This window comes from Hemiscyllium ocellatum, chromosome 13, assembly GCF_020745735.1.
Source record: "Hemiscyllium ocellatum isolate sHemOce1 chromosome 13, sHemOce1.pat.X.cur, whole genome shotgun sequence".
In the NCBI taxonomy this organism is placed as follows: Eukaryota; Metazoa; Chordata; class Chondrichthyes; order Orectolobiformes; family Hemiscylliidae; genus Hemiscyllium; species Hemiscyllium ocellatum.
Window position 1 is genome coordinate 74,282,729 of NC_083413.1, and position 19,248 is coordinate 74,301,976.

A 19,248-nucleotide genomic window follows, 5' to 3' on the forward strand; every position below is an offset into this window, starting at 1 on the left:
ATCAAGATCCTGCTAGATTGGGACTAGATTGGGTTGGGATATCTGGTCGGCACGGACGGTTGGACCGAAGGGTCTGTTTCCATGCTGTACATCTCTATGACTCTATGACAAGCTTTAGTAAAATCCATATCGACTATATGGACTGTAATACCCTCATCTACATGCCTAGTTACCTCTTTAAAAAATTCAATTTTATTAGACACAATCTTTGATTTGATTTGACTGATTTATTGTCACGCGTACCTCAGTACAGTGAAAAGCTTTGTTTACAAGCAGTACAGGGAGATCACAGTAAACAAAGACATACAGATCACAGGGTGAAAAAAATACTAGACAAGAGGCATACAAGTTACATAGCATAGGGTGTGCACTAGGCAAGATGAACATTAGCAAAACCAACATTATTTGAAGTTAGGGAATCCAGCTTAATAACAACAGGAAAGAAGTGGTTCTTGAACTTCTAGTGTGTGTGTGTGTGTGTGTGTGTGTGTGTGTGTGTGTGTGTGTGTGTGTGTGTGTACATGTGTGTGTGTTCAAGCTTCTGTATCTTTCGCCTGATGGAAGAGGTTATAGGAGAGCATTACCAGGGTGTGATGGGTCTTTGATGATGTTGGCAGTTTTTCAACAACTGGGTAAATGAAATCCATGGATGGGAAGGTTGGCTTCCATGATGATCTAGGCTGTGCACACAAGTTCTGCAGTCTTGTATAGTCCTGGGCAGAGCAGTTGCTATAGCAGGCCGTTATGCACCTGGACAGTATGCTTTCACTGGTGCATCTGTAAAAGTTGGTTTGGGTTCTAATGGACATGCCACATTTCCTGAGCTACCCGAGGAAGAAGAGGCGTTGTTGTCCCTTCTTGACCGTCCCATCTACATGGGAAGTCCAGGACAGTTTGCCAGTAACCATCACTCCAAGGAACTTGACGTCCTCCACTCTCTCAACATCCATTGATGTAGACAGGGTCATGAAGAAGGGCTTATGCCCGAAACGTCGATTCTCCTGCTTCTTTGATGCTGCCTGACCTACTGCGCTTTTCCAGCAACACATTTTTAAGTGTAGGCAGGATCATGTTCTCCTCCTTTCTTTCTGAAGTCAACGATCAGTTCTTTGGTTTTGCTGACATGCAGAGAGAGATTGTTATCATTGCAGCATGTCATCAAGCCCTCTATCTCCTTTCTGTATTTCAACTCGTTGTTTGATATTCGTCCCACTATGGTGGCATCGTCAGCAAACTTGTAGGTGGTGTTTCATTCGGAATATGGCAACATAGTCATGGGTGTACAGGAAATACACTTGGGGGCTGAGAACACATCTTTGGGGGCTCCAGTTTTGGGTGCTATCATGGAAGAAGTGCAGTTATCTATCTTCACTGATTGCGCTCTGTGTGTCAGGAAGCTGAGGATCCAGTAGAGGGCAGAGCCGAGACCTAGGTCTCAAGAGTTTTGAGATCAGCCTGGAGGGGATAATGTTATTGAAGGCAGATGAGCAGGAGTCTGACATAGGTGTCGCTGTTGTCCAGGTGTTCCAGGGATGAGAGCAGGGCCACGGAATGGTATCCACTGTGGACCTGTTACATCAGTAGGCAAGTTGTAGAGATTCCAGGCAGGATGGGAGAATAGAGTTGGTGTGGGCCATGACCAGCTTCTTGAAGCACTTCATGATTATGGAGATCAGAACCTCTGGGCAGCAGTCATTAAAGCATGTTGCAAGTGCTTTCTTAGGTACTGGGATTACAGTGGTCCTCTTGAAGAAGGTGGGAACTTCAGCCTGAAGGAGGGAGAAGTTGAGGATGTCAGTGAATACTTCCCGCCAGCTAGTCCACACAGGATCTAAGTACACATCCGGAGACTCCATCTAGGCCCATCACGTTCATGGGTCGTCTCCCTGGAAGCTGGATCTGATGTCTGCAGCGGTGACAGTGGGCACAGGTATGTCTGGGGCTGTTGGGGCAGGTGACACCATCCCTTTGATTAATGCTTGACTCTCTGTCCCTCAGAAATGTTTTCTAAGTTCCCCTACCACAACTATTAGACTCACTAGCCTGCAGTTTTCCTGGTTTATCCCTATCACCTTTCTATAAAATCCAGAGGACACCATGGCACCATTTCTAAAAATAAAAGCAGGGGATCTTCTTCTTGGTTTCCTGCCCAATAGTTATGATTCAGTCAACATCTCTCTAAAAAGTAACTGCTGAAATATCTGCTTCAAACCAATTCAAAATCCAGTCAACATGAACGTATTGATTTGTAGTTATTAGATGGTCTGTCTGCAGCTTTTGAGTCCAAACCTAAAACTAGTAACTCAGTAAAATAAAAATCAAAGATTACTCACGTTTTTTGGGAGCAATCAGAGGCACCTTCTTCAGGATGGCAGTCAGTAGCTGCTGTACATTCTCAATGTATTCAAGACTAAAGGCAGTAAGGAATAAGGTGCTGGTGAGTGCTCAGCATGCATCTGTAAAGCAGTGACATCTAGCAACTACTGTAATTAAAATATTTACCTGCCTTTTCTCTTCAGGGATTGAGATATTGACCTATCCTTTAACCCAAATGCCAGTTCACTTTTGCCAGCTCTACTTTCATGTCCTTATATTGCCCTTGTTGATATACAAAACAGTTGTCCACCCAGGGTACTTTCACTATAAGGTCAGGAATTATTTTCACCTCATTGTTCAAACCCAGATCTAGTTCAGCCTGGCACAAAATGGAGAAACACAGCAGGTTTGGCAGCATCTGTGGAGTGAAGGCAGAGTTAACATTTCGGCTCCAGTGACCCTTCTTCAGAATGGACCTGAAATGTTAACTGTTTCCTCTCCACAAATGCTGTCAGATCTGCTGAGTTTTTACAGCAATTTATAATTTTGTTTCTGATTTCCAGCATTCACAGTTCTTTGGTTTTTATTTGTCTAGTATAGCCTGCTCTCTGGTTGGTGCCATTACACACAAGTTTAACAAACTGGACTAAAAATACTTAATGGATTCCTCCTCTAGACCTCTTTTTCACATCTGATTATTTCAGTGTACATGTAGGTTAAAATCCCCCATGATAATCACTGCACCTTTTTAACTGGCTCCCATTAATTCTTCCTCAATACCTTACCCTATCATATGGTTACTGCTAGGGGGCCAGTACACAATTCCCACAAGTGAACCTTTTATTGTTAAATGTCATCTTCATCCAGAATGCTTTGATGTCCTGGTTTCCTGAATTAAGGTAATCTCTCTTTATTGTGCTAACATCATCTTTAATAATTAGAGCCATTCCTCCAACCTTTCCTAGCTTCCTGTCCTTCCTAAATGTCACATCCTTTCAATAATCAAGTCCCAATCTAGGTCATCCCGCAGCCACATAGATTTCACAGTCATGCATCATCAGGCTTTCATAGACCTATTTTCTTCTCCAAGCGTGATCAATGAATAGAGGTGAAGTCTCCATCCCGATTTCCAGGATGTAGCTAGGCATTGACCAGAATGTGCCTTACCAGGGAGAGGTTATTGAAACAGCATAACTGGAGCTTCACTCTGTGTCTGCCACTGCTGTACCTGCCCCGAAAATGTTTGATGGGACACTGTAGGTGGAGTTCTGTTCTGTAACTAAGCTCTGAACACAATAGAGAGAGGCATGCATGAAAAAGGGATTTGCAAATAAAAAGCAGGACTTACTCAATAATCTCAAATGGCCCATCCAATCCTCCTTGCTCCACTTTCACAGTGCTTGCTGTGGGTATCGTGGGGCTGAAGCAAGCACCTGCAGCAACAGGCTCAGCTTTCACTTTCAAAGGAAATGGTAGAATGATAATCAAACTTTATTTTACTCAACAGACAGGAAATAGACAAACCAGATACATTGGATTACATTTTGCAGCAAGTTATGCATCATGTTTAACCCCTAAAGTATTAACCAGCTCTAAATGCCTTCGCACTTATTTCTGAGGCCAGACAAAGCATATATTTTGTCTGTTTCCATGATTAGTTTCTCCTGGAATAGCTTACTAGGGCTGTTGCCAGAGGCAAAGGTTTGAGGGTTGCAGTTGTGCATCAAGCATGGCTGACTTGGAGACCCTCGCCTTCTTACTGCCTGCCACTTGGCCACATCATGAACACACCTTCTGTGGCTACCAGGTCCTGGAGAAGCACTCAACATTCTGGCTTAAAGACATGACATTACCGAGTGCCCCACAAGACTTCTTTCCTGTCCACTAATGTCATCTATTTCCAACTAAATGCCCTAGTGTGTTGCTTAATTGAATATACATGTAAGTTTAGGAAAGATGATTCATATTTGTGTCTAGTGCTATAGAGACCAGTTCTGGTTCAAAGAGGTTAAATAGGACGTCTTAACATTTTTGTGTGCAGTTAGTTTAAAACTACTTGTTCTCACTTCATATCATTTTCACAAATTTAAATGTCTGTGAAATGTGGCCCTGTGATATTACCACATACAATTAGCCAGAATCTACCAGCTGAGAAATCAGGAATATGTATAAAACTAGATATGTGACAAACTGTACTTCTTGTAACAGCTCAATCTGAGAGACTGGGTCACAGAAACCAGTCCACTGCAAAATATCCTCATTGTACAAAGATTCAGCTTGTGCTGATCAATATAAGTCAATGGAATTGTTAGACCACTGAACTAAGTGGACTTATCAATGTACATGTGCAGTTTACTTCAGCATTCAATCGTGGCTGATGGGGTTCTCAACCCCATTTTCTCACTTTCTCCCTGTAACCTTTGATCCCCTTGGCAATCAAGAACTTATCTCTGTTTTAAATATACTCAGTAACTTGGCCTCCACGGCCTTCGGTGGCAATGAATTCCACAGATTCACCACTCTCTGGTTAAGGAAGTTTCTTCCTATCTTCATTCTAAAGGCTTTTTTCATCATTCTAAGGCTGTACTCTTGGGTCGTCATCTCTCCTGCCAATGGAAACAACTCCCAATGTCCATGCTGTCCAGGCCATTCAGTATTCTGTAAATTTCATTCAGAACACCCCCTCCCCATCCTTCTAAAGATGGACAGATGGATTAGAATAGATGGATATTTGATGACAGGCATTGACACAATGGGTTGAATGACCTTTTCTTATTCAAATCTTACTTTCCAGCACTTGGCCCAGACTGCTTTGCCATTTCAAGTACTCATCTAAATGGATCTTAAATGTCTTGTGTGTTCCTGCTTCTACCACTTAATTCCCATCACTCAAGCCTCTGGGTAAAACTTTTTCAGATCCCGTCTAGCTCTCCAGTAAAAACTCTACGACTATGAAATCACTTCTTTGTCCTATTTCTCTTCATAGAACATTCCTGCCATTTTTGGAAATTGAGCAATGAGTCATTTATTGCACTTTCCTGAGAAAAGGAAACAAAAACTGTGCACTGTATAGAGGTGTGAATTACACAACTTGCTGTACAATCGAATTAAGACCTCGCTACTCCCATACTCAAACCTTCTTGCCATAAAGGTTAACATTCCATTAGCCTTCCTAGCAGCTTGCTGCACCTGTATGTTAGCTTTCAGTGGCTTATCAAAATGGACAACTAGGCCCCGTTGTACATCTACACTTTACAGCTTCTTAACATTTAAGAAATATTCTGCACATCTGTCCTCTTACCAAAATGGATAAATTCACATTTTCTGACATTGTATTCTATTTGCCATGTTCTTACCCTTCCATGGCATCTGTCCAAATTCTCCTGAAGCTGATTTACATGTTTCTCAAACCGCACATTCCACTTAGCTTCATAGCATCAGTTAAGTTGAAAACATTGAATTTGGTCACTACCTTCAAATTCTTTATGTAGATTGTGAACAGCTTGGGCCCATAATGGCTCTTGTGGTACAGTGGTAGTATCCCAGGTACAAGTCCCACCAATTCCAGAGGTATGTAATAACATCTCTGAACGGGTTCATTAGAAAACAGTTTTTGTGATCTTTGTAATATCCCACAATTCACAGTCTGACAACTAAATTCTAGCAAGGCTGAACAAAAGAAAGATCTTGAAGAAATAGCAAGACAAAAACAAGTGTAGTATTCAGTACCTTCCCTCACTACAAGTACTGTGGAAAGAGTCACCGCAAGTGTCTATGATGAGTGGTTCTACCCTCCTGCTCAAAATGGAATAGTGATTTAACTGGTTCCTAAATACCAGAAGCTCCCATCTTACCTGATACTGTTGGTGTGGCTTTTCCACTTGTTGTGCTCGTTCCAGCAATGGAACTGGATGCAAAGGAGGCCACACTAGAGCTAGCTGAACTGCTGGTCTTGCTGAGTCCTCCAGCACTGGGCTGTGAAACCACCACGTGGGTTGTGTGTGAGCCAACAGGAACAACAGAAGGTGACAGGGTGGTGCTGGGCTCTGCATGGGATACTTGCACGGAGGCCTGCTGGCCTGAGGCCTTCACTGTGGACACAGCAGGAATCACAGCAGGGCTGGAGCCCTTCACCTCTGACTGTGAACAAAAGGAAGAAGTGACATCAGTGTTGGAGTGCTCGCAGAGTGTTTACCAGAATTCAAAACCAGGAGTCACCTACAAATTACACTCTCTGAAACCAATTAAAACAATCCCAGGGTAAAAAGGTGTCAGAACGCTCAGCATATGGTGTGCTGTCATTCTTTATTACCGCTGATTATGGATCTCCCCTTCTCCTCTACCCTGTTACCTGCAGAGCCACAGTTCCTACGGTTGCTGGTGCTGTTCCTGATACTGTTGAGAGGCTGGCCGTCGTAATGACCCCTCCAGCTACCCGCAGGGTGGTGGTGCCAGGCTGAGAGAGAGGAGACGCTACAGACAGTGGCTTTGCTGCTCCGTCAGGTGAGGGAGAATGGACGAGTGAGGAAACGGCAGCTGAATGCAGAGAGGACGCCTGGGCACTGGGGACAACCTGTTCATAAAACAAGTACATTTACTCCCGCTTTAGTGATAAACACAATGCAATAGACAGTGGCAGAGGGCTTACCACCATCTTGTCAAAGTGTCAACTTCCCAAAATGCATGAGGTGGGTCATCTTTCCCTGTGAGGCTGTCCCATATCGGTACCAGCAGCAAACATCCACAGACTGTGGACCCTAATGGAAGCAACAGGACTGCTACTTTTGGTTGGCTTCACCATAGGAGACAGGCTGTGCAACTCATGCTCTTCGCGAATAAGAACTACAGCCAGATAGGTTTAAATAGAGCAGTGAACATACTAAATACTTTAAGCAGTTATACCAAGAAATGACTAAAGTTAGGAGAGGGAACCGAAAACTAGAACAAAGAGATAGGTTCTCACGGGTTTTTAAGGGAGGACAGAAAAGTGAAGAGGGAGACAGCAAGAAATGGATTGTATGATCAAAAGAAGAAGTGAGGCTGGATGCATCAATGAAAGTAGAGTCTGTGTGTCTGTAGATGTATGAACAAATAGTAAAGGATATTTGTCCTTCTACAGATATGGACATTCTATAGATTCTGGAATGGTTCCAGCAGACTGAAGGTATCAAATGTCACCCACAATTAACGGTACCAGGTAGAGAAAACAGAGTTACAGACCTTGCAGCCTTACATCAGTAGGAGTGGAAATGCTGGAATATATTATAAAGGATATGATAAATTAACGTATAGATAATAATGATTGGACTGGGCACAGTCAGCTTTGACTTGTAAATGGAAAACAGCATTGGACAAACCTGTTGTAGTTCTTAGTTATAAACAGAATTGATAAAAGGGAGCCAGTATATTCTTGGATTTTCAGAAGGATTTTGATGAAGTCCAATGCAGTAGGTTGGTTAGCAAAAGTAAAGTACATGAGAAGAAGCAATGCATTGTTATGGATTAAGACTTGGCTAATAGACAGAAAAAACAGTAGAAATCAATGGATCGTTCTTATATTGGCATGCTGTGACCACAAGTTACCACAAAAAACTGCACTTGCGGCCAGAGTCATTCACAATAAATATATTAATGATTTGAAAGTGAGGACGAAATGTAATATGTGTAAGCTTGCAGATGGGAATGTGCGTTGTAAGGAAGACACAAAGCATCTTCAAGAAGATTTAGAAATAAGATTTATTTACCAGAACAAAGCAGAGGGAAAATAGTGCAGTAAAATTTGAGGAGATTCAATTTGTTAGGACGAATTGCTTAAAAGGTAGATGTACAAATTAACCTACATGTCTTCATCAATAAGTCACTGAAGGCTAATATGCAGTTGCCACAAACAATCAGGAAGGCATGATGGTGTTTATTGCAAGAGCATTTCAACGTAGGAGTAATGAAGTCTTGCTTCAACTGTATAGAACAGCCGCTGGAGTGTTGTTTGAATTTTGGGGCCCTTACCTGAGGAAAGATATTATTACTATCAAAGCTTTACCAAACTTGCTTCTGGCATAGATATACTATCTTAGATATTGTACAAACTGTGGATGTATCCTCTAGAGTTTTGAATGAGAGTTGATCTCATTGAAACCGGCAAAATACTTAAAGGGAGATGTTTCCACGGCTCAAGAATGTAAAACTAGGGAATATAATTTCTAAGGGGAACTCCACTTCAGACGGAGATGTGCAAGAATGTTTACATCGCGGATTGTGATTGTTTGGAATTCCCAACTCCAGAAAGCTATGGAAGCTCAATCATTGAGTATATAATAATAGTGATTGACAGGTTTCTAAATAACGTTGCTGTAAAGGGATCTGGGGACAGTGTGGACCAAGGGTGGCACATTGGCTTAGAGGTTAGCACTGCTGCCTCACAGCATGAGGGACCAGGGTTTTGATTCCAGTCTCGGGTGACTATCTGTGTAGAGTTTGCACGTTCTCCCCCGGTTTGCAAGGGTTTCTGCTGGGTGCTCTGGTTTCTTCCCACAGTCCAAAGATATGCACATTAAGTGAATTAGCCATGGGGATTGTAGGATTACAGGGATAGGGTAGGGTCTGAGTCGGACGCTCTTTGGAAAGTTAGCGTGGACTCAATTGGCCAAATGGCCTGTTTCCATGCTGTAGGAAAGGGTGTTAAAGTGGATAATCAGCCATGAAAATACTAAGGTAGAGCAGGCTCAAGGGGCTGACCAGACCTAACTGTTATTCCTAAATAAAAACTGAAAGAACTGCTGTAAATCGGAAACAAAAATAGAAGTTGCTAGAAAAAAGTTCAGCAGATCTGGCAGCATCTGTGAAGAGAAAACAAAGTTAACGTTTCGGGCCCAGCGACCCTTCCTCAGAAACATTAAAGCTGTTTTCTCTTCACAGATGCTGGCTGATCTGCTGAACTTTTCCAGCAACCTCTGTTTTCGATACTCCTGCTCCTGTTTTCCTATAAATTCTTAGGGAGTAAATGTGAATCAGAAAATCTCGATTGTTCCGAAAGTGCAGGGGTATTCTGAACATAAAAGTCCTCCCATATACCCTCCTCCTCATCCTTCCTGAAAGGAATGTAACTCAGCAGTCCTAACTTTGTTAACTGCAAGCTGGGAGCTCTGTCAGTCACTAGATTCTCTGGACTGCCCCGACACTAAAGCTTCTTTCAAACATTAAGGGACATACAGGTAGTTGCTGCATTTTTTTGATAAAATGCTGAAGGCACTGAATCATTTAACACTGTGAGAGCAACAGGCAAAGGATATTATGTTGGCAAAGGTCAGCAGACAAATGCTAGCTACAAGCCTGAGGCGATGATATCAATGTTTTACAACAGCAGCAGTGTGCATTCTTCCACATGAGGCAACTGGAAAGATTCACTGATGAGGAATAAATCAGCAGCACCAAACAATGGGCTGTGAATAGAAGCTAAGGAAATTGAAATTGTTCCCAATGCCTGGAGAATACATGTGGAAATGCAAGGCAGAATCTTGTTGAGGACCGAGGACATGCAGTGATGTTGGTAGGGAGGTCTTGGTTTGAGGTTGTAGGCAGAGGCCAAGAGAGAGGTGGAGTGGGACGCAAGGGTAGGAGGGTGAATCCTAGTGAGCCCTGCCCTGCCCATCAGCCATTGATTCTCTTTGACCAAATGACCCCATGCCTTCCCTTTGAGCTCTGAAGTGACAAGTCGTCCGCAGGTTAGGGGCTACATTCACATTTTAAAAATATGCTGCTGGAAAAGCACAGCAGGTCAGGCAGCATCAAAGGAACAGGAGAATTGCTTATGCCCGAAACGTCGATTATCCTGTTCCTTTGATGCTGCCTGACCTGCTGCGCTTTTCCAGCAACACATTTTTAAGCTCTGATCTTGAGCATCTGCAGTCCTCACCTTCTCCTAGCTACATTCACATTGCAAAGTAATAGCACCCTCTGCAGCTGGGGCCTCAACTGGCAGCAGGGCAGGAAGGTCAATCATGGATCGATCTACCCAGAACTTAATTCTGATGAAGGCGGTGGGGTTTGGGCATGCCACCACCCCACTTATGTGACCTTCCCACTCCCATGCTTACCAATTCCGGAGCTGAAAATTCTACCCACTGATTCAAAATATGAGAAATGTTCTGAGCAATGTTCTCGCGATGCTATGTTGATGCCTCATGGCTACTCAGTGAACAAACAGAGCACGCACAAGCAACGCTTTGCAAGCAATCTTAAAGGATTGCACAGTGCATGTCAATCATGCACAACAAACAGAAATTAGAGGTACTGCTGCCTAATGTCATGCATATTACATAAAAACATAAGAAGACTCAATAAAGCAAACTAATTTTTCATTACAGAACTTCTCCAACTCAAACTTGGATAATGGGTACCACTCGTAAGATCGAACAGAACATGCTGGCTTCTGGAGCCATGGTTTGTTGCCACTGAATAGCTAGTTAAATCGTTTCAGAAGGTAATGACATGTTACGTGGAGTCACAACTAAAAATGACCACGTAGAGATGGCAGTTTTCCTTCCTTAAACTTTAGTGAATCAGTTGTGATTTTACTGCTGCCTAATACTGTGAGGGACAAGCACAATAAAAGACAATGCAATTAGCTTTTTAATTTCCAGATGTTTTTGACACTAAACTCAAATTGCCAAACGGCCACAATGACGTTTGAGTGCCGTTGGAAAACAGAAGCTCAAGAGGAGATTTTTTACTGGTATTCAGAATTATGAAATGTCTGGATCAAGCAGATGATGGAGAAAATCGTTCCCATTGGTCCCATCAAGAACCAGATGGCAGAGATTTAAGTGGATGGTCAAATGAAACAACAACAATATGAAGAAAATGTTTTGTGCGCAGCAACTGGGTAAAATCTGGAATGCACTGTCTGAGAGTATGTTGGCAGCAAGTTCAAAGGAAGCTTTCAAAAAGAAATTGTATCAGTATCTGAAAAGGAAAAATGTACAGGCTTCTTGTGTTGAAACTATTCTACGATTCTGCACCATGTACTCAAAGCATGATCAGGCATAGATGCTGCTGGTGACAATGGGAGAAAATGTACAGAGGTGTGATTGAGATTTCTGTGTCCCTCTTAGTTTTTATCTACTTTTCTAAATAACGCAATGATTCATCATACGTAGCCATCAAAAACCAACTGTTTTACAAGTGAAATAAAATTTATCTAAGATGATCCATATGTTGTGACAACTTTTGCAATGACTCAGTGGTTTCTCCGAGACTGGTGTCCAGTCAGTTCAATTATAAATAAGATGTTGTGAGTCATTCTAAATAGCTTCCATAGATTTTAACAAACTGAAAGGATAGACAACCAAGGAATATTACTAGTCTCATACCATAGTGCAGCAGTATTGATTATTCTCCTTACACAAGTAGTAGGGTTGGCTTTATAATGACTGCATACCTGTGTTCCTGTTAAGTCAGTCTTTTGTTGTGTTACCTCCATCACCTTCTGACTGAAGGCATAAAAATCCCACCAAGATGATAGGATAACATCAATGCTGAAACAAACTGTATCTGTTTTCTGGCCATATTAGACATTAACCTAGATATCTGAGCAATTGTAAACACTCTTTCCTTGGCCAAAGGGAATTAGGCACCGCATACATCAGAACCTCCAAATCAAAGTGAAAAATAATGATACAACAAAAATAACCTAATTTTTAAAAAGCCACAAAATGTAGCACTTGTATTCTTTCTTGACATTTCTGAACCAGGTTCCACACTCAATCATTTGAGTGGGCCTTAATCCTCAACCCCATTCCAATACAAAGTATTCATCCAATTCCTCATTGTGACGCTAATCAAAAAAGAATTAATGGTTTCATGTGGAGTTCTGTTGCATTGATTCATTCTGGGGTAGGGAAGTAATTCTTCTCACACAATGGGCTGAATGGCCTCATACTGGGTTGTATCTTTTCTAAGGTTTTTATGCCGTTTTAAGGTTTGTTATATTACCCTCAAACATTTCATTTCTCCTGCAAACACAACCTTCACTCTTTTTGCCAAGTCAATTTTAATGCAACCTTCCAATAATGCATTGGCAACCATCTCCTTAGGAATCTTCTGAAGAGGTGTTTTGTTGGATGGTTTAATCTCAAATCTATGTAGATTATTTGTCTGTCATTTTATGTAACTCAACACATTGCAATACATTGGATTTCTGTGCCTCGAAATAGTTATGCCCACGTGTTTTAAAATTAACAGAATTCATGCCGAAGTAAGAAAGCTCTGCCCCAGCAGTTGAACAGAAAGCAGCATTTACCTGTGCAAACACTGCTTTTTGTGTAGCAGAGAGTCTGATTGCCTGCTGTTGGGTGCTTGTAGAAGATGGCCCCTGCACTGCTACGCCAGATGCCACAGAACTGGCAGGTCCATGCTTCATAGAGGCCTGAGTGACTGGCTGGCCAACCAGAAAAGTGCCCTGGAAAGAAAAAAAGACCACTGTCAAATGGCAATCTCAATGTGAGGAATTCAGCACCTCCTGATATATGAAGTTATTGGTTCCAAAAGATCCTGTCTGTGAAGTGCAATAAAGCATTTATGGCTGCACCTACCTAGTTTACAGATGGTTAGAGAAACAGGACTTAAAGATTCGCAGAGTCATGCGCGCGGAAACAGATTTTTTGGTCCAACCAATCCTCTGCTTGGCCCCTGTCCCTCCGAACCTTTCCTATTCATAGCTTTTAAATGCTGTAACTGTATCTGCATCCACCACTTACTCTGGCAGTTCATTCCACACCAAATCACACTGTGTAAAAATGTTGCCCCTCATGCCTTTTTAAAATCTTTCTCCTCCCACCTTAAAAATACACCCCCGAGTTTTGAACTCCCCCACTCTACGGAAGAAAAAACCATTGCCATTCTGCTTATCCATGACCCTCATGAATTTACAAACTTCAATAAGAATTTATAACCCCTCAACCTCCTATGTTCCAGCGAGCAAAATCCCTTCCTTTTCAGTCTATTTTTACATCTCAATCCACCATTCCTGGCAACATTCAGGCAGATCTTTTTTGAACCCTCTCTGGTTTAATAATATCCTTCCTCTAACATAGCAACCAAAATGCACATAGTATTCTAGAAGAAGCCTCATCAACGTCCTCTATAACCTGAAGATGACGTCCCAACTCCTATATTCAAAGGTCTGAGCAATGAAGGCAAGCATACTAAATGCCTTCTTAATCACCCTGTCTACCTGTGATGCAAATTTCAAAGAATTATATACCTGAACTCCTAGGTCGCTCTATTCTACAACACTACCTAGAACCCTTCTATTAATTGTATAAGTGTGGTCCTTGTTTGTATTACCAAATTGCAATACCTCACATTTATCCAAATTAAACTCCATTTGCCACTTCTCAGCCCATTGACCCAATTGATCAAGATCTCTTTGTAATCCTAGATAACCTTCTTCTCTATGCCACCGACGTTGGTGTCAATTGCAAACTTATGAACCATGCTCTTATAGTATGACAAACAAAAGTGGATCAATCTCTGAGGAACACCGCTGGTCACAGGCCTGCAGTCTGAAAAATAACTCCCCACCACCACTTTCTGTCTCCAACCATTAAGCCAAATTTCTATCGAATTGGCAAGCTCCCCCTGAATGCCATATGATCTAACTTTATTAATTAGGAACTGCAGAGCCTGCAGTGGTTCAGCAGAGAAACCTAATGTGAGTTGAATGGCATTCTTTCAAAATAATGATTAGTTTTAATAATGTAGAGAGGGAAACTGTTTCTTCTGGCAGGATAGTTGGTACTTGGAAGATATAGGTTTGTTGTAATTGGCAGAGCAATCAGAGAAAAGATTATTTGTTTTTAAACACTGCCAGAAATGGTGATAAGAATTACAAAACCTTTCAGAGGGAACTGAATATATCATTGGAAATATATCATTGCTTTAGTGTACATTCCCTTAGGTATATATTATCAGTCAAACACATGCAAAGCAAAGTTGGATCTGCTTAGAAAAATTATTATGCAGTGAAGTACACTGCCCAGCTAAGGTTTTAATATATTATCATGTGTTGTGTTAAGTTCATTTGAGTGAGGCATCGTTATGGTGGTACCTTGTTCTGTGGAGGAAAAAGTCTGTGTCTTGTTTTGGCAATTTTCATAAAATCCAAAGTGAAGCTTGTATAGTCTGAAAAGGTTGTGATTTGGGTTCCGAGCAAGTACCTTCGTTCAGAGAAACTCCAGTGTGATCTGGGGTTGTTTTAGAAGGAAATGTTAAGAAGCAACACATAAATAGACGGCAAATTGGGAAATTGAATTACTGCTGGTCTCAAAGCCTGCAGGTGACAACAGATCCAGCTGGAAAAGCAGAGTGAGGACTCTGAGGATAAAGTAGGGGCTGTGTTACCATGTGCGATACAGTTGGAAAGGTCAGAGACCTGAAAACAGGGAGAATAGGCATTGTGGACGGGAAACCACTGCTGCCATTTCAGCTTTGCCAAAGACAGGAATATTGTTTAAAGGGGTTGAAGAGGAGAACCTCTGGAAATTCTTGTAAATGTGAGTGTATCAATTATTTCTGAAAATGTGTATTTTAAGTGCAATTTATTTAATGATTAATGCTTGAAGTGTACTTAATTTTGTTCATTTTGCAGTAGAAGTTTTAAGAAGTGATTTTTTAAAAATATAGAACATAGAACATATTTTTGGCTTTCTTCCACTGGCAAAATCAGGAATCTTTCCTTTCTTTGGTCTCTATGGGGAACATAACACCAGGAAACATAGGAACAGAAGAGACAATCGAGCTCCTCAATCCATTCAACTAGATATTGACTGATCTGTACCTCAAGTCCATTTACATGTACTGACTTTATATCCTTTGACTTGAAAACTACCATCATCCTTGAATACACAGGTTTTTTTTTGTAGGCGAGTTTATTGAATTTTCACTACTCTTTTAGTGAAAAAATGCATCCAGAATTCCCATTAAATAGTCTAACTCTTACTTTACTCAAAAAGGAAATAGGTCCTCTATTATATCTTTCCAACATTTCCAACACCGCAATTAGACCACTCTTTAACCTCCTAAAGTCAAGGGAATACAAATCAAATTTAGGCCACCTGTCTTCATAATCTAATCTCAAACCCTGGTATCATTCTCTGTACACCATTCACAATGTGCCAGTTTCATCAGTTCACCAGATTTGGCAATGCCTTGAAGCCTATTCCTCCAATTCTACCATTACAGTGAAGCTGATGAAGCAGAAATATACTAGAATGATTGGATGTAAGTTGAAAAGCAGCACTGTAATGTGCAAATTTTTGATGAGCTTTCATTGTAGAGTAAGTCCCAGAGCATCTTCACTCAAGGGTACCTGCGTGACATTGCTGATTTAAAGACTATGTATATGGTCACCTTATTGAGTGAAGCTGAATTTAGTGCTGAATCAGAGAGCATTTTTACACAGTAACTTGACTGACCCTGTTCCAAATTCAGTTCACCTAAGGACTTCTACGAGAGAGAGAGGATGAGAAAGAGAGAGAGAAAGAGAGGGGGAGAGAGAGATTGAAACAGAATGACATAGATAAAACCATAGATAGAGAGAATGAAATAGAGATAGGAAGATGTGAATCGAGATAGAGAGCAATAGAAAGTGAAAGATAGAAAGGTATAGGTATAATAGAAAGTAGTCTATTTTAGTAGTCTATAATAGAAAGTAGGCTAAATTCCAACAAAGGATCCAAACTTTAAACTCTCTTTTAAATCACAGCCCACAGCAGAAATTCACTGGCAACATTGCACAAGCAGTGTTTGAAGTACCGTCTAAATAGTAACAGTTTCAGGTAGTTATAAAAAATGAGATTAACAGATTTATATCAGGTAAGGATTTAAGGTTTGCAGAAGATCAAGAATCAATATTTAATGGTCTACATTCTGAATGGTCTACTCCCATTCTGATATTATCAATCAATCCACCCACCAACAGTAGTTTTATGAAAATGGAACTTTTTTTGTCATTTGTTCACTTACTTCCGTCTTGACCAATGAGAAACAGCAAGCCAGGTAATTGGACATTAATATATGAACGCATCCTGGGACTGACCTGTGGTGTTTGCTTAAGGATGTACGATGTGTAACCCAGCTGCTGGGGTAATCCACTAACTACTGTTCCCTGGATGCTGCCAGTCGTGCCCGTTGATGCTCCCTGCACTTGCTGCGCTGCTAAAGGAACACAGTCCATAAGAACATGGCATGAATTAAAAAGTGATGACTACAGAGCAGAAATTGGCCAATACATGTTCTCATGTGTAGTGACACCAGTGATACTGGATGTGAATGTGGTTGGTGCTGGGATAATAATAAGGCTATGCACAGAGAGGTGGGGGATGGGGCAGCAGGTGAATGTGTGCTGTGTATTTCTGTGCAGTCAACCCAAGTAGTGTGGGTATGGCTGGCAAGGACGAAAGACAGCAATGTTTCAATTACACAGAGGTGATGGGGTAATTCATGCCAGAAGCTCCTAAAATATGCATGAAAACTTAAATCACAGGGATGTTTCCATTTCCCCAAACACGGGAGAGATTGAATCTGTGAGAAACTGCTCCTCCAATCATATACCTTCTCCACCAATTGCAGATTCCCTCTCTCCGACTCTTGTTGCTCCTCCAGAGGTAGAACCTGTGATGGAGGAGCAATAAGGAAGGGAGAAAGGATCCTATCTTTGGATCAGTTGGAGGAGTAAACTCTGGTTGTTCTTGGGGCCATTGAGCAGGGGAGCTGCGTAGGCTGGAGCAGCAAGATATTCATCTCTATTTTCAGAGAGGCAATCTCATTCCAATGTACAAAATACTCATGGATTGATAGGGTGGACACAGATAAGATGGTTCTCCTAGTTGGGGAGTCTAGAACCAGGGGCACAATTAAAAAATAAGGGGGCTGCTACTTAGGACTGAGATGAGGAGAACTTTATGTTCACTCATAGAATTGTGAATCTGGAATTTGCTATCTCAGAGAACTGTGAAAGCTCAGACTTTCAGTATGTTTAAGGTAGACATTGATAGATTTCTGATTACCAACGGGAGAAAGGGTCATGATAGTGAGGGTAGAAGATATTGAGGTGTTCCATCAGCCATAACTGTATTAAATGGCAGAGCAGGCTCAATGGACTGAATGGCCTAATCCTTTCCCAACAGGAGTACCCACTAGGACATGGTGTCAGCTACAGTGGGGTCGGAGTGTGGGGGTGGGAGGGAGAATCAGAGCCTTTGTGTTGGCCAGAAGAGTGAGTCAGGAGTGAGAAGCATGTGTTGTGCGATACACTAATAACTAAGTAGGTACCATAACATTTCACAGTTCATACATTTCATCTACCACTGACCAAGTTTGTAACCACTCATAACATCCAACATGCTGGCAACTGAGGGAAGGACACACTGCACCTTTTACAATGCACACAACAGGGAAACAATAGGATGGCGGACGCCTGAAATACTTTGAATTGAGGCACCAATATAAAGAGGTGCATAATTTGTAAATTGCTTATCTAAAATGCATCATCCTACATTAATTTTTTACAAGGTTTTCAGAAAGCAATTTGCAAATCATATTTTTCCTATTTACTATGACAGTTATTGGAAAGTCTGTATTAAGATTACATCATTTTTACAGAAAACACGCATTTAACTATTCCTATTGGCGAACATATAAAAAAGTATCTATTTCAAAATATTTTATAAAAATTATTTTAGAATAACTTACGAAAAACAACTCATTTATAGGTTCTACGTCATAGAAATTAGGAATGTATGTACACAATCTCTTTTTTGAACTATTGTGTGCACGCATTGGCAGTAAGGCTTTGTGTGGTAATTTGCAGGGAGTGGAGTGGCACATAATGAGTGGTGGCAGTAAGGCTGTGAGCACTGAAGGAGAGGACAGTATTAATTCTGCGCGACTGTGTGTGTTGTGAGGAGGGAGTAAGAGAGTCCAAGTCTGTAATTTCTGTGTTTCAAACTATTTGGGACTCAATTTCGGTGTGAACATGGCTATGCACAGACAGGCACTGGACCTGCAGTATTTAATCTGATGGATAACTGGAATACATTTTACAGATGACCAAGGTCAAGGATTCTATTTGGACTAGAATAAATGGAAGAGATCTGATTTATTGATTAGTGGCACACTGTAACACACACCATAAATCAACTACACAAACAGAGGAGACACGGTCAATATTGTCAGTAATGTCAGCAACCCTCCACTGCAAATTCTAATAATCTTTACTTTTTTCTATTTGACCCCTGGTCAGAGCAGAGACTGGATCTGATCTTTGGCCTCACACGTCACCCTAGAGAGTCAAATGGTGGCCTGAGCCTCTACAGCCAAACTTAACTGAAATGACCAGAAAGATCTTACCTGCTGGGTTAGCAGCACGAAGGATGGCCCCCTGAGGTATTAACAACAGCTTTCCTTTGCCGGAGGGGTTCTTGCTATTGGTTGTTAGGTAGAGTTTGGTCCCTGGGGGAAGATTGGCCAGGTTGGCTAAGTTGGTGGCTGGAAGCTGTAGCGTTGCCATAACTGATGGGTAAAAGAACAAAACGTGAGACAAGACACAGATAACCTTCAGCACTTTACACATCTATCATTGGCATCTGAGCATTGGGTTTAGCTGCTTTTCAGATTGGGAGGTGAGCTTCAACCAACATGATCAAACGCACTATGACCACTGACTGAAGAATTACGATGGCCTCAGATTCTACCACATTTCTGATGATGTCCTGTTTTCGAGTTTTATACAAAACCCAAAATGCTCTTTTAATGGCTGTGCTAATAGATAATTAAAATGGAATTTGCTACAGTGTTCCCAATTGTGTGCGTCATTCAGCACAGAAATACTACCCACATCTCTCGGACTACCATTGTTTGTCAACAGCAATAGTT

At 41.4% G+C, this 19,248-nt stretch overlaps 1 protein-coding gene across 8 annotated transcripts in view; it reads right to left on the reverse strand.

Annotated features, from left to right (window-relative positions):
• yeats2 (YEATS domain containing 2) overlaps positions 1-19,248 on the reverse strand; it is a 130,518-nt gene that overhangs the window by 11,636 nt on the left and 99,634 nt on the right. For 4 of the 8 annotated variants that reach the window (XM_060834942.1, XM_060834939.1, XM_060834940.1 and 1 more), the window contains 7 exons: positions 18,724-18,885; positions 16,412-16,530; positions 12,614-12,772; positions 6,668-6,889; positions 6,171-6,456; positions 3,665-3,773; positions 2,334-2,410 (listed from right to left, as the gene is read on the reverse strand). In XM_060834942.1, coding sequence (XP_060690925.1) covers positions 2,334-2,410; positions 3,665-3,773; positions 6,171-6,456; positions 6,668-6,889; positions 12,614-12,772; positions 16,412-16,530; positions 18,724-18,885 — 1,134 coding nt within the window. Of the gene's footprint in view, positions 1-1,682; positions 1,770-2,333; positions 2,411-3,664; positions 3,774-6,170; positions 6,457-6,667; positions 6,890-12,613; positions 12,773-16,411; positions 16,531-18,723; positions 18,886-19,248 lie in introns of those variants that run through there. The other 4 variants (XM_060834947.1, XM_060834941.1, XM_060834946.1 and 1 more) reach the window with 3 other exon arrangements.